Here is a 16,170-nt window from a genome sequence, read left to right on the forward strand (position 1 = left end):
ACCTACTTCACACCCATACCCATAAAAAATCTGTAGCCATCAAGTCGACTCCAACTCATGGCGACCCCATGTGTTTCAGAGTATAAGAGAAAAGGATGAAGTGCGCCTGTAAACGTGGATGAGGGAACTTAGTTATCAGCACCTTGTAGGGACTGCAGCTCACTCACCTCTAGGCCCCCTGCCCTAATGCCTTGCATATACAAGACCCTCGATAAATACTTAAATGTTTGATAGATAAAACATAGGGTTGGTGTAAGTATTATTCCAGAAGTATTATTCTTTAGATTGTTCAAGAATGTTTATTTTCTGTATTTTAGAGCAGAGTTACCCAAAATGTGGTCCACAGACCAGTGCTGGTCAGAGAACTTTTGTTACTGGTCTGTGACAAGGGAAGTATGAAAGTTGAGAGTAAATGTTTAGGAACTTGTAATGATTTGAATTGTCTCAACATCCAAGCATGTCGTTAATGGACTTGTATTTCATATACCTTGTTGATTTTATTTTTCTAGTAATTGAATTTTTATTGTAGTTTATATAATTAATGGTCCTTCACCAAAGAGTTTGAGAAATGCTGTTTTAGAAAACCTGGATGCACTCACTTTTAAGGATGGAATGCTTGCGGTAAATGCAACCGTAACATGTTATATGCTACTGGAAAACAGTTCCTCAAGAAGTTTATTGTAGAAAAATATTTTTGATGTCTTATTTGTCTGGTATATGCCAGACACCTTACTGAGTGTTTCCATACATATTAGTTCAGCTACACAAAAACCTAGGATTGCACTGTTATCACTGACCCAGAAAATTAAGTGAATTTCTAAAGACCCCTGGCTAATAAACAGGAAGAAAATGAATGCTTTATTACCCACCTCGTGAAGCAACTTCTCACACTTCCTTGCTCCTTATCACAAAAACCTGGGAAAGACTGAGATGTATATATATAAAACACTCACTGCAGTCGAGTCGATTCCAACTCATAGTGACCCTACACGACAGAGTAGAACTGCCCCGTAGGGTTTCCAAGCAGCAGCTGATGGATTTGAACTGCCGAACTTTTGGTTGGCAGCCAAGCTCTTAATCACTGCACCACCAGGGCTCTATATATATATATACAGTTAAGACAAATAGCTGAAAGTCATAAATTACCTCTCTGAGCACATTCACTTTCTTCACCAGGATGTTTAACACCGTATGTCTTCATCTTTAGGTCGCTCTTCCCATGAGGTTCAATGGTAAATCTGGAGTTGAAGTCCGACTGCCAAATGACCTGGAAGATTTGAAAGGATACACATCTCTTTCTTTGTTTCTCCAAAGACCTGATTCACAAGAAAATAGGGGGACTGATAATATGTTTGTGATGTACCTCGGGAATAAAGATGTAAGTATTTCTTTGACATTTCTTCTGTTTTTATAACAGAGTATGTGCTTCGAGACCTGTGCTTTCTCTTTATTCCTCCTTCTCTCTCTCCTTCGCCACACAGCTATGTCCCTGCCGTTGGCACAGCAGGATGAAATCCCACCAAGTCATATCAGCACCCCACAAACTCGCATTCCACCCCCTGCGGTGATGGCTCCTACAGGCACATCCTGTCAGTCAGGTTGTTACGTGCTGGTGGCACCAGGGGCCTTAACATGAGCCCGTACTGCCAGCATGCAGGCACATGAGTGTGTACACGTGAGCACAGACATGCTTGGGGTTGATGAGCACCACCCTGTCCTCATACTACCAGGGCATCGATCAGGCTTCACAAAGTTGGCAGTAGCTGCTCCCCACAAAGGCGTGACACCGTCCTTTTTCTCAACGCCCAGCCGCAGGCCCATCCTCAGAGTCTGGGCTGAGGACGGTACATCTCTGTGGATGAGAAGTAAAGGGAAGCGAAACATCTCCTGCCTAATTAATAAGAAATGTAGTTGCCCCGTCTCTTTATAATTCTAAATTCATGATACCGCCATTAGTGGCATTTTGAATGGTTGGTTTTAGCTTTTAAAATACCTTTCTTTGAGTTATGTTTCAGAAGAAGAGATAATCACTGACCAGGTTAGGATATATTTGTTGGCAAACAAATGTCTGAAATACAGTTCTCAAAATTCTGCCTGATATGGAGATTGTTAACTGTCACTAGTGAATGCTGTATTTGAAGACTGTTAAAATCTGCACCATTGTTAGCCTTTTGTGCTTCAAGGCATTAGTCCTTTCTTTGTAGCTTTCTTATGACATGACTTTTTACCTTGTATCATGACAAAATGCACTAATTTTATTCCTTCAGCACATTTATATCATATACCTACTCTGTGCCACACCCTGTCTTTATGATAAATCTACCATAAGGTGTTCACATTCTAAGAGGGAAGAAAGGTACATGTGTAGCTGACCGTGATGATACGAGGTGCTAATGTTATAAGAGGCATACACAAAGTACTCAGAGAATGTTGCATAACACCAAAGCCAAAAAACCAAACCTGTTGCCGTTGAGTCGATTCCGACTCCTAGCGACGCCATAGGACAGAGTAGAACTGCCCCATAGGGTTTCTAAGGAGCATCTGGCAGATTTGAACTGCTGACCTTTTGGTTAGCAGCTGAAAACTTAACCACTGCACCACCAGGGCTCCTGCATAGTACCAGGATAGTACTATAGCAGAGTAGGTACTAGTGTAGTATTCTGTATAGATATACTATTGTACTATGGTATTGATAGTACTAGTATAGGAAGGGCTTATCTCCCTTATCAGACTAAAATCTAATGGAGGGCTGAATCCATACCTGGTTCATCTTCGTAGTAGGTGCTTGGCAAGTATTTGTAGAATGAGAGAAGGGGTAATAAATGAGTTCACCACAACACGAGCAAGGACAGCTCAGACATTATTAGTTAAGTGTTCTGTATTACTCTATAAAAGGCTGCACCACATTTATTCTGTCTGCCCAAAGGCATAAAACTTGTTAGTCATTTGGAATACATTCTCTTGGGATGGGAAGTTGAGAGAACTCAGTGTGTGCAGTGCTTTGAGGTGGCTTTCGTGTCCCTAGGCCTCCAGGGACTACATTGGCATGGCGGTCATCGATGGCCAGCTCACGTGCATCTACAACCTGGGGGAACATGAGGCTGAGCTCCAAGTGGACCAGATCTTGACCGAGAGTAAAACTCAGGAGGCAGTTATGGACCGGGTGAAATTTCAGAGGTGCAAGTCTGACTGGCGATTGCTCTTCCTTAATCTCACCCACACGCACCAAACTCTTCCATTTGTACTCGTTGCTGAACCCCGTTTTAGTATCTTGCCTTTGATTTCTTTGAAGTTTCATAAATATCTTATAAAACTTTATTCTGTAATTTCATTATAAACAGAATTTATCAGTTTGCAAGACTTAATTATACCAAAGGAGCCACATCTGGTAAACCAGAAACACCCCGGTTCCATGATATGGATAGTGGAAATAGCAACACACTTCTCAACTTGGATCCTGAAAGTGTTGTATTTTATGTTGGAGGTTACCCACCTGATTTCAGAGTAAGTGTAAATGTTATTTCACTGAGTGAAAATATTTAAATCTTAGTGAGTATAATGAATTCATGTGTCTATTTTAATGATTAATTATATATAAAATATTGGAGCCCTGGTGGTGCGGTGATTAAGTCTTCGGCTGCTAACCAGAAGGTCAGCAGTTCACATCCACCAGGCACTCCTTGAAAACTCTATGGGGCAGTTCTGCTCTGTCCTGTAGGGTTGCTATGAGTCGGAATTGACTCGATGGCAGTGGGTTATTGAGTGCTTCCTATGTGTTCTGCACTGTTCTAGGTTTAAGAATATTAATTTAAGAAGTATCATTATCATTCCCATTTTACAGATGAGGAAACTGAGACAGAGAGGTTTAATAACTTGCCCAAGGTCATAACAGCTAGGGGATCTGGCGCCAGGGTCCACATTCTTATGCCCTATGCTATATTGACTGTTAAAAGTAATAGATTTATACTATTTCTTTGTCAACTTAATTCTTGCCCTTTGGTTTTTCTGTTGGTGTTGCTGTTTTTAGCTTCCCAGAAGACTAAAATTCCCTCCTTACAAAGGTTGTATTGAGTTAGATGACCTCAATGAAAATGTCTTGAGCTTGTACAACTTCAAAAAGACTTTCAATCTTAACACAACTGAAGTGGAGCCCTGTAGAAGGTAAATAAAACCTAGAAATTAGTGTCTCTGTGATTTTGGTAACTCGCAGTTCTTTCACATAGAAAAAAGGGATGGGTGAGTGAGATGCTATTGATGTTACTGGTTGCTCTTAAATTATGCTTGCATGCAACACTGGTCGTCCATCCCTAAAATCTGATAATGGTGGTCTTGGTGGTGCAGTGGTTAAGAGCTTGGCTGCTAACCAAAAGGTCGGCAGTTCGAATCCACCAGCCACTCCTTAGAAACCCTATGGGGCAGTTCTACTCTGTCCTGTAGGGTCCCTATGAGTCAGAATCGACTCGACAGCAATGGGTTTGGTTTGTTTTTTTTTTTTTTTTTTCCCCCTCTTTAATTTGTATAAAACACTAGATTGATAAGAGTTTTCTCATTTTTTAAAAAAAAAAAAATCTTAAAATTTTAGTGTCTTCTAACATGAAATAATCAATGTTAGATGGTACCTGATTTAGGCACAGAATTATTTGCTTCTTATAAATTTTTAAAAATGAATGGTCCACATCCACATGGACTGATTTGAAAATTGCTGCCTTGAGCTCCTGACCTTCCCTACAGTTAAGAGGACTTGCGATACTCTAATATGAGAATGACTCAGTATTCATTATTCAGAATAAAATTTTTATTTCAAGTTAATAATTTCTTACCTTTCAAGATCATTAGCTGCTAGGCCACATCTTCCTAAGTAGACATTTCCAAAAGGGATTCTTGAATATTGTATATTTTGAGCTGGTCTTTGAATTATTATATAATATAAGATCAAATCCAGGAATTATAGCTGGATGCTTTAACATTTTAAAAACGTTTCATCATCTTTAACAAAACTATGCTAACTAGATTGCCTAATGCTTTGGGTTTTTCAGAGATTAGCATTTCGTATTGATAAGCGCACTTGTGTGCTGGGCCTTTGCGACTGTTCTAACTTGTGATGATTAATATTGACAGGAGAAAGGAAGAGTCAGACAAAAATTATTTTGAAGGTACAGGTTATGCTCGAGTTCCGACTCAACCACATGCTCCCTTCCCAACCTTTGTACAGACAATTCAGACAACCGTGGATAGAGGTTTGCTGTTCTTTGCAGAAAACAAGGTAATATATAACAAGCATCAAATACTACCAAATATGTCCGTTCATTTTTAGCAATGTTGGGGGTAACTGGGTTATTATAACCAACCCACTAGATCTGAAAAACAATGGGCAACTGTTACTAGCATCATTTCCCTTGGCCTAGTTTACTTTCTTTCCATTTGCTGCAGATGTGTAACAAGGCAAACAATCAGTTATTTGAGGACATAATACAGAAATATGAGAGAAGTCTCCCCTTTTCCCATTTTATTCTCAATGTCCATTTTATTCTTTGAAACCTACTGCTTGCCTGATAATCTGCTTATGCCTTCTGGTATCTCCAAGCACAACAGATTGTGACTTCTTGCTTTCCTGTTTGATTTCCTTCTTGGTCTGGCTCTTGCCAGGTTCTGTGGAATCACATCTTTATCAAGTTGATTCTTGGCTTCCCATGACACCCAAGCTTCTCTGCTTTCAAACAGCGGAGGATCCTTGAAAGCCATTAAGTCCGCTTGTTCAGCAAAGTCCAAAGTGATCACCAGCACCATCTGCTGGTAGATGGAGAGTTGGCATGATATTTGCTCTGGCTCGTTTATAGTTGCAAGGGGCCTTGAGTTGAACACTCCCGAGAAGAGAGCTTCTGTAGTTGTTCTCAGAGGTAGTTATTATGGAAGAATTTGAATCAACCCCAAGGGATCTCTGGCCTGAGAACGTGAGATTGATAAGGAGCTTGGGATTTTACCAGACCCTGCTACCTGTGGAGACACAGACCTGGTCTAACTGTCCTCTCTGGGTTGGTCTGAACCCTTCAGTAAATCCCAGGACTGACCCAGTTCTGATGGATTTGGGAAGGTCTCGACCTGCTTGAAGAATGCAGAGAGTGAGAAGTTGTATCCTCAGCATCCTCAGAGCAGGACAGTTGGCAAGACAGTTATTTCCCCAAATGAGGTCTTCTTTGTACTACATTTTAAAGTTTTTGCACACTAAGAACCAGAAATCCTACTTATATTAGAAGAAAGCTTCCCTAATACCATTAGTAGGCAGATGAGAGAAAACTCTGCAGCACGGCCGTTAATTGGAGTGGCTCATTATTCTCAGTGAGTCATGTTACTCTGCTGTTTGTGCACGGGGCTGTCCAGAACCCAAGGGCAGAATCTGGGTAAGGATGGATTTCTGTTTTAGATAAGGGCTTTTCACCCTAGCCTCCAAAGAGAGTGTCTTGGTTTCCTAGCGCTGCTGTAACAGACATATCACAAGTTGGTGGCTTTAAAGAACAGAAACCTATTTTTCTCACAAGTCCAAATCAGATGGATTCCTTCCCTGTCAGGAGCCCCAGGTGTTCCTTGACTCGTAGATGATCTTCACATGGTGTCTAGCCCCCCCCAAAACCCCACCTTCCTCAGCCCCCACTCCTCCGTATGTACCTCTGCCTACTCTGCTCTTTTTAGAATTAATTCATAAGTGATTAGGTTTAGGATTCACCCTACACTGTTACGGCCTCATTCACATAACAAAGAAAACCTTGTTTCCAAACAGGATTATATCCACAGGTATAAGGGTTAGGATTCCAACACATGTTTTCGGGAACAGAATTCAGTCCAGAACAGAGAGGCCTTCTGATCATTGGGAAACTGAATAAGAGCAAAGCCTTTAACTGCTGTGTCAGAAATTCCTAAATTTATCTTTCCACTAAGGAAATTATTTTCTTCAAGGATATGTCTTGTACCTTGGTGGAGATACAATAACTACCAAAGCAGACACAGTTCCTGCCCTTGACAACATCATTTTCTAGTGGGGGAAGACAGACAGTAAACAAAGTCATACTAGTGAATGAGTTAATTAATTCGTCACAACTGTGATGAGCAGCACAGAGGAGAATTTTAGGGTGAAATGAGTATGTATGACAGCAAAGACTTTCTTAAGAAAAGGAGGCTTCACCTGAGACCCAAAGGACAAGTAGAAGACAGCCTTTGAAGGGGACAGGGCCAAAGGGTGATGCAGGCAGAGGGAGTGGCATGATGCAGGGCTGGAGGTGGGCAGGGCAGGGAGCAGCAAGGACTGGGATGGAGGCCCGTGCGGCTAGAGAGAGAGTGCTGAGAAATGAGCCACAGAGCGGTCAGGGCCCCACAGCACCTGCTGGGGATTCAGACTTTATCCTAAGAACCAAGGAAAATAACACGCTCACAGTGGCATTTTTAGAAGGCCACTCTGGCTGCAGAGGGAAATGGATTTCAGAGGGCCAGAGTGGACATGGGAAGAACAGCCCATTATTGCTGTGCAGTCTGGCAAAAAAAAGCTATGGTTAAGACTAAAACCAAAAAAAAAAAAAAAAAAAAAAAAAAACCCTTGCCCCATTGAGTTGATTCCAACTCCTGGTGATCCCATGTGTTACAGAGTAGAACTGCTCCATAGGGTTTTTTTGGCTATAATCTTTACAGAAGCAGATCGCCAGAACTTTCTTCTGCAGTGCGGCTGAGTGGGTTCTTACCGCCAACGTTTAGGCTAGTAGTGAGGCTCAAACTCTGTGCACCACCCAGGGACCTATAGCTGAGACTAAAAACAAAACAAAGAAAACTCAAACCTGTTGCCATCTGGTATATTCCAACTCATAGCCACCCTGTAGGACAGAATAGAACTGCCCCGTAGGGTTTCCAAGGATTGGCTGGTGGATTTGAACTGTCGACCTTCTGGTTAGCAGCCATATTCTTAACCACCGCGCCACCAGAGCTCCATAGCTGGGACTAGGTGGAATAAAATGGAGAGAGTTAAGAAATGCTAGAATCATCAAGATTTGATAGGAGAGATGGAAGGATCAAGAATGACTTCTAGGTTGGTGGCTTGCTCAGCGAGGTGGTTAGAGGTGAGGGGAGATGACTTGGTGGCATGAGGGAGGCATGGAGACCATAAGTTTCATTTGGGATATTCTGAATTTGATATATCTGTGCATCATGCAAGTGAGAACAATAAGGTAATTGGATATGCAGACAACTCTAGAGAAAAACATTTGGGCTTCACCAATAAAACCAGTGGCCATAGAGTCTACTCTGACTCATGATGACCGCATGTGTGTCAGAGTAGGACTGCTATAGGGTTTTCAAAGGCTGATTTTTCAAGCCTTTCTTCTGAGGCACCTCTGGGTGGACTCGAACCTCCGACCTTTTGGTTAGCAGCTGAGTGTATTAACTGTTTGCATTACTCAGAGACTTCTGGGCTTCACCAGCACACCTTAATTGGAACCCCTGGAGTGGCTGAGATTTCTGAGGCAGAGAGAGTGGGTGAGGGAGGAAGAGATCCTGTGAAGGATCCCTTTTTGGTTTCCTTTTTCCCATGCTTGTTATTCATTGTACGAAACAGAATAATGCTAATAGCACACACACATTTGTTGTGTATTTCCTGTGTGCCAACTACTGAATATGATGTTAAACATGACATAATATTTAACCATCATAACCATCCCGTGAATTAGATATTACAGTATTATTATCCCTTTTAACTTATGAGGCAGCTGAAACTGAGAGCAGTTTGTAACTTGAGAGTAACTTGAGTTACAATGCTCTTTCCTAGCGGTACATTGTTTCTTTGTTCTAGGATCACTTTGTATCTCTAAATATAGAAGATGGCAAACTTGTGCTGCAATACAAACTGGGTTCAGAGCCACCAAAGGAAAAAGGAAGTAGAGAATCTATAAACGATGGGAAAGATTATATGGTAAATCCTTTTAATCTATTTTCTTGAATTGTGAAATGTCCTTAGTCTTTTAAAATTAAGTCCATGCAAAAAGAACGTTGTCCATATTACCGGATAAACTTATAGTTATTAATTTAGGGACATATCCTTTTAAAATTTGAAAATTTAGGCATGGAATATATAACGTATATATGGCATGTATAAAATATGATTGGTTTCAAATGCAAACTTTTCTATTAAAATGTTTTGTGTCAGATTTTTAATCCAAAAGTGCTACCATTCAGAGTCTTTCTACTATGTAGATAAATGGATCTGAAGGAAAACAAATAAAAACATAGAGGCTCTGGATCACTGTCAGTAGGATTGTTTTATTTCCCACTGCTTGCTGATTGATCTCTCATTTATTTCAGATTCGGATCAACTTTGCAAAGGCCCAAAAAGTTCTGTGGGTAAAAGTGAATTCTATAAACATTAACGTTGACGGGGAAATATTTGATTTCAACACATACTATCTGGGTGGAATTCCAATTTCCCTCAGGGAAAGGTAAGATGATATGGTTAAAAAAGAAAACAAAAAAAAGCCGATTGCCTCTCTTAGTGTTGCGATTGCTCCTGATACATCTAGTCTACCTTCTTTTAATTCCAGGGACAAGGGGCTAACTTTTCAGTATTCCCAGTGTTACCCAACAGAGTGAAACAGGCTGTGAATACTAGATAATGGGATTGGCCACTTGAAAGGGGGTAAACTGTGTATCACCCCCATAGTCACTCTTGGGAGGAGAAAAACCACAGGGAATACAAGGAGTGTTGAGAATACTGCCAAGAAAATGGAGGCTGTGACCCTGGGGTCTTGAAGGAAGCCTAGGAGAGTGCAGGCAGTCTGGAGGGCTGACAAGGGCATGGGACACTGAAAGCTGGGCTTGCTGCCTTCTGCAAGTTTCTTCTAGAATGTAAGGCACCATGTCTCCTTCACATCTGTATCACCTGCCCCTTCTATGACCTCCAGCAAGGAATCGATGCATACCTGTTTTGTGGATTAATGAATATATGAAATTAATGTGAAAGGCAGTAGAATTTAATCTGAATGAGAAAAGAAGAAAACAATACTTTGAGAATGTACTTAAAGGTAACTTTATGAAAAAACAAGAAAACCTGGTGCCATCAAGTCTATTCCGACTCATGGTGACCCTCCATAGTCTGTTAATGTGTTTATGTCCTCCAAAAAGGCTTTTAGATAGCCGATAATTTGTGGAAAGAAGACACCTTGGAAGAGTTAGTACAGCCTCGTAATCAAGCTAAGAATGCCTCCCAGAGCCTTTGATGATGATTACTTTTATATGAGAGCTGAAGCTAGCTAATTTTTTTTTCTACTTTATAATCAGTTGGAAGGAGTCTAATGTGATTTATAACGTGCATGCAAAGGTATTCTTTCTTCAAGAGTTCTTATACTTTGGGCATCTGAGTGAACTTAGTAAGAAGGCACTAATCTTTGTTACCTGGGGCAGTGGTGGTTCAGTGGTAGAATTCTTTCCTTCCACGAGGGAGACCCAGGTTCAGTTTCTTGACATTGCACTTCAGGCACAGCCGCCACACAACTGCCAGTGGAGGGTTGTATGTTGCTATGATGCTGAACAGGTTTCAGCAGAGCTTCCAGACTAAGACAGACTAGGAAGAAAGGCCTGGCAATCTACTTCTGAAACTTAGCCAGCGAAGGATCACCACATTCCAGTCCGAAACCCATCGTGGGGATGATGCAGGATCGGGCAGTGTTTCATTCCATCCATTTGTGCATGAAATCGTCATGAGTCAGGGGCAACTCAATGGTAGCTAACAACAAAAACAATTTTTGTTTCAAAGTTTTCAGGATTGTCCCCAAAGACAAAAATGCAGGTGGGAAAGCTCAGCACTTTAATGGAGTTTGAGAGAAGGGTAATGTTTTCACTCCATAGATTCTTTTAGCTGGAAGGGACCTTGCAGATCATGGTAGGTAACCCCTGCATTTCACAGATGAAGATATTGAGAGTCAGAGGGATGAAATGACCTCATCAATGTTAAATAGCAATTCAGCCATGAGTCCCGTTGCCAATTCCGACTCTCGGTGACCCTATAGGACAGAATAGAACTGTCCTATAGGTTTCCAAAGCTGTAATCTTTAGGGGAGTAGACTGCCACAGCTTTCTCCTGCAGAGTAGCTGGTGGGTTCAAACCACCAACCTTTCTGTTAGCAGCTAAGTGCTTAACCACTGTGCCACCAGAGCTCCTTTATGTTCCATTAAATGTAGTAAAATATAGTAATTTACGATAGTCAGCACTCTTGCATACATCTGAGGGTTATTGTTGGCTCATTCTCAAGTATTTATTGAGCGCCAGATGAGCACTGGACAGTGTGACAGATGTCAGGAATACAACAGTGAGCAGGGCAGATCCTAAAGGAGGGTGGAGGAGAGATAGGCACAAAGTAGATGGTGAGGGGTGCTGTGAGGGGGGAGCTCAGGGGCTGAGGGAGCCCAGGGGAGGACTCTGACCCAGGTCCAGTTAGAGACCTCTGGCTAGGATGTGAGAGATGCTAGCTCTTCAACACATATGAAGAGCTAAAAACTAGAGAAAGGGTGAAACCTTCAAAGAACTGGATACATGGGGAAGCAGGCAGGGATGTGACCTGGGACTGGTGTGGGAAGCAGGGGCCAGGCCACAGAGGATCTTGAATGTCACAGTAAGGAGCCATCTGAGGGATTTAAGCAGAGAAAGGACATTATAAGCTGGATTTTCAGTAGCTCACTGTAGTGCGGGGTGGATTTGGATTCGAGAGGGAAAGGGCAGAGGCAGGTAGAGTGGTTAGACGATCACTGTATTAATGGGAGTGAGAGGTGAGGGTGGCCTTACCCAAGTGCAGACGAGGACAAGGGAGTGGACTCAAAATATATTTAGGACGTCAAATGGGCAACTGAATGATTGCTCAGACTTGGGTGGGGTTCAAAAACAATGCCTGGTTTATTATTTAGCCCTTGGGCAGCTGGAGAGCACCAGCAGAGGAGCATGTAGGGGCAGATGATGATGAAGTTCAGTCTGAGGCAGGCTGAGTCCCAGGAGTCTGAAAGACGGGCAGGTGGACAGGCCCAGAAGCCATTGAATATGATGGCCTGGACCTTGGGAGACAAGTCCAGGCTGGAGACCAGGCCCAGGCACATAGGTATTCACTGGGGAGCTTGAGGACTTCTGAAGCAGAAGCAATAAGGAAGCCAGTGGTCAGTGGTTTGCTTTTAATGGAGTTACCTAAGGCCACAGGGAGTGATGTGGATGCCAGTCAAGCACGTTTACTAGAAAGGGTAGTGGGTGAGAATCAAGAAGTGGGTTCTAGTTCTGGCTCAGCCACCAGATAGCTGTGTGACTTTGGGTTAAGTCAGCACTCAACCTTCTTTTGCCTTTTTATTTTGATCTATGAAAGAAACATATATACCAAAAAAACCAAACCTGTTGCCTTTAGTTGATTCTGACACATAGGGTTTCCAAGGCTGTAATCTTTACAGAAGCAGACTGCCACATCTTTCTCCTGCAGAGTGGCTGGTGGGTTCCAACTACTGACCTTACAGTTAGCAGCTGAGCATTTAACCACCGCACCACCAGGGCTCTCTCTCTGCCTCTGTCTATGTATATGTATATATGTATTGTGTGTGTATATATATAGTATACATGTATAGACACATGTATATGTTATATATGGTATTACATATACATATATATGTATACACACATACATATATATTGAACTTTCCTAGTAATCTGTCTTAGGATCTTCCAAACAAGGGACTGTCTCCTTTTACTGGGCAAGTTCATACTTTGATTTTTTATTTAAATGACAAGAACATGGAAAGGCAGGAGATAGAGGCCAGTCAAAGATTTCACTGTCCTTTTACTCCTAGCAAGTAAAATGCAAAGCAACGTTCAGATATTTCTGGCCCTGCTTCATCCCTCTGGCAAATTCTTTGATGGTAACTACCTATCTTCTAGGGTGGTTGTAAGGATTCAAAGTGTGTAAAGGGATTAGCACAGTACTTGGCACATAGAAAGTGCTCAATAAATGTTAGAAGAAAATATCTACTGCAAACAATTATGAGGATAGAAAAATAGGTATAAGGTGTCTAAAACTATCTTGCACAAAATATGTGCTCCATGTATTTATCTTCCTGTCTTTCCACTCTTTGCCACCTTCATCTTTCTTCAACCAATGTACTCTAGTGGGAAGAAGGACATTAGGTTATGTTGATTCAGGTCTAACACAGCCTCTCCCACTGAGTCCTTACTCTGTACCAAGCACCATCTGAGTGTGTTACACATATTAACTCATTTAAACTTACAACAGCCCTGTGAAACAGATTGACATATTCCCATTGTAGAAATGAGGAAACAGAGGCACAGAGAAGTTAAATAGCCTGGGCAGGGTCATATAGCCCTTAAGCAGCAGGGACAGGACCTAGCTCCAGAGTCCACAGCTCCTGAGCAGCACTGTCTTGCCTCTCAAACACTTGCTAGCACCTTCTGAGTGTTCACTACTGTGTGCCACGCACCATTCCAAGTACTTTGTGTGCATTAACTTGTTTAATCCTCACAACAACCCCTTTGATGTTAAATAACTTGGCCAGGTTGTCCAATTAGGAGGTAACATTGGAACCCAGACAATGCCTACAACTTCCCTATGTTTTCCATTGTTTCAGCTTGGCATTGATTAAATGCCAAGCCACATTTTTTATAATTAAATAGAACCAAAAGTAACAGTTTGTTTCATTTGAGTTTACAGTGGCTAACTGAAAAGTGGACCAAAAAAAAGAGGAAATGTTTTCTAGAGCATTCCTGGCTCTAATAAATTACCTATTAGTTACAATTCCAATTGACCGTGCATTACCATGACACCAGGGTGGAGGGACAGGGGAGCAGTTGTGCATCTTCTTTATCCTGTACCTTTTGTGGATACTGCTCATTCTTGGGTTATCTGTTAACATTGTCTGCATTTTTGAAGCTGACAGTGCATAATCACACAGGAAGGAAGTAGATTTTCCCAGCCTCACAAAATAAGCAAGTCACGTGACATCCACCCACTGTGACAGCAATATAGGAATCCCATGAGAACTGATAACTGTAAAATATGTACGAGTTTATGGGTAGAAAGCAGTAGAGGGTGCGTTGTGTTGCAGCTCTGATTCCCGGGAGAGCCTGCCATGACACATCTCTTCCTTGTTTGTATCCAAAATCAGGTTTAACATTTCTACACCTCCTTTCCGAGGCTGCATGAAAAATCTGAAGAAAACTAGCGGTGTTGTTAGGTTGAATGATACTGTGGGAGTCACAAAAAAGTGCTCAGAAGACTGGAAGGTAAGTGAAGAGTTACCCTTGAACATGGTGCAGAATTCAGAACTTTGCAAAGGCGTGCTGTCCAACCAACCCATCTTTGGTCTTAATCACAGATCAACTTCTGACTTTTCTCTGGTAGCACAGAGTGAATTGACTGAAATACACTCCCCACATACTTGCAAGATATAAAACCGCTTCAGATTTGCACATTACCTTTGCGGGAAAATAGAAATACCAGCTGTACACACAACAACTTAGAGAAGTTTGGTAAATTATCACGCAGTGAAACAAATTATTTCTTCCTGAGGCAACAGCAATCACATGAATCAGTTCAGGTGAAGTGATACAGGATAAGAGCTGGTATTTTCATCATGAAATGATTACAGTGCCAGTAACGTTTTCCATGTTTGCATTCCAGCTGGTGCGAGTGGCCTCTTTCTCCAGAGGAGGACAACTGAGCTTCCCCGATTTGGACTCCCCGTTGCCCAACAACTTCCAGGCCTCATTTGGGTTTCAGACCTTTCAACCCAGCGGCATATTATTAAATCATCAAACACGGGTATGAAATATTGGATTAGTATTGACCAAGATTTAAACCTGACTCAAAGTCTAATGTCAAAAACAATAGATAGATTTTGAAGGTAAATTAGTTGGGCGTTTTATTTATCATCACATCCCAAATGCTATTGTATATTTCGACGGAAGTTTATCCCCACCCTAGGATAGGTCCTAAAAGAAACCAGGCTTAGAAGGTATATTCTAAGCATATCATGAGATATACAGCCTATTTTATGTATATTAGAGAATTGAATTTATGTACATTCATGGACTAATTTTCATTCTTTTTGGATATACTTTGTAAGACCTAAGATGAATTGTAACTGTTGTTAAGTAATAACGTAGTTGAAGTTTTAGATCTAAGAAAAAAATTCAGACTGGATCCCCATTATTCCTTTTTGATTACACAAAAGATATTCAGATTCCTTTTTTTTTTTTCCAGCAGCTAGTTGCACGACATTTACATGGAGATTGGGGGGGCATAAGGTCTTTGCCCTTTCTCATGTACAACACAGCCACGGAAATTCTCTTCAGCAAGGAGGTACCCTCTATAAGAGGATTTAGCTAAGGTGGTTATGTAGGTGTAGAAGTCAACTAATACTTGGAAATCCCCCTGTGGGATAAGTGGAATTTTAAAATAGAAGTAGAAGTAGAGTACTGTAATTCTTAGATTTGTTTCTTCAGGATTGCCAAGCACAGCAGGCATCTAGTGTTTGTTGAAAGGATGGATGTAGGTAACTCTGTGTCCTATGGAGTATTAAGAAGGCCTCGCCTATCTTGATGTCTTTGCTCATCAGCCCTTAGATCTTATTTAAACACTAACTCTGAAGAAGCACAAGCCAGCACTGAGATTGTGGGGATGGTTTGTCCATCAAAACAGGATATTTTGACATAGGTCTTTTGATACCCAGCAGTTGTTTTCTCTGCCAAGGGCAGGGACACTTAGTACATGATACTCAGAATGATCAAAAGCAATGAAATAGGTCAGTTTCCTAAACAATGACAGAATCCTAGAAACAGCCTAGGGACATTGCCCTCAATTTTATAATAGATTATTAGGAAATACATATAAATTAGCATTCTTTTATCCAATCCATAATTAATATGAGTATTGCCAGTAGGAAAAAAATCAACACAAAATAAAACTGACAGTGGCTATAACTGCATACTGTAAAAACTGTTTTAGACTAAAAGCTTGCTGAAGAAACACATCTTGTTGAAAACTACAAAAATTGTACTTGCCCCATAGACACATCCAAACTCCCTGAGGGACTGAATTGCTGGGCGGAGGGCTCTGGGGACCATGGTCTCGGGGAACATCTAGCTCAATTGGCATGACA

General features: G+C 41.5%; 1 protein-coding gene across 4 annotated transcripts in view; it reads left to right on the forward strand.

The window, feature by feature from the left end:
• Window positions 1-16,170, forward strand: part of LAMA3 (laminin subunit alpha 3) — a 330,267-nt gene that overhangs the window by 283,784 nt on the left and 30,313 nt on the right. For all 4 annotated transcript variants that reach the window (XM_004387926.1, XM_023742062.1, XM_004387927.1 and 1 more), the window contains 9 exons: window positions 1,208-1,378; window positions 3,026-3,177; window positions 3,342-3,504; window positions 4,028-4,161; window positions 5,119-5,263; window positions 8,828-8,947; window positions 9,337-9,470; window positions 14,176-14,293; window positions 14,691-14,831. In XM_004387926.1, coding sequence (XP_004387983.1) covers window positions 1,208-1,378; window positions 3,026-3,177; window positions 3,342-3,504; window positions 4,028-4,161; window positions 5,119-5,263; window positions 8,828-8,947; window positions 9,337-9,470; window positions 14,176-14,293; window positions 14,691-14,831 — 1,278 coding nt within the window. The remainder of the gene's footprint in view (window positions 1-1,207; window positions 1,379-3,025; window positions 3,178-3,341; window positions 3,505-4,027; window positions 4,162-5,118; window positions 5,264-8,827; window positions 8,948-9,336; window positions 9,471-14,175; window positions 14,294-14,690; window positions 14,832-16,170) is intronic.

Source organism: Trichechus manatus, unplaced genomic scaffold, assembly GCF_000243295.1.
Source record: "Trichechus manatus latirostris isolate Lorelei unplaced genomic scaffold, TriManLat1.0 scaffold00199, whole genome shotgun sequence".
In the NCBI taxonomy this organism is placed as follows: domain Eukaryota; kingdom Metazoa; phylum Chordata; class Mammalia; order Sirenia; family Trichechidae; genus Trichechus; species Trichechus manatus.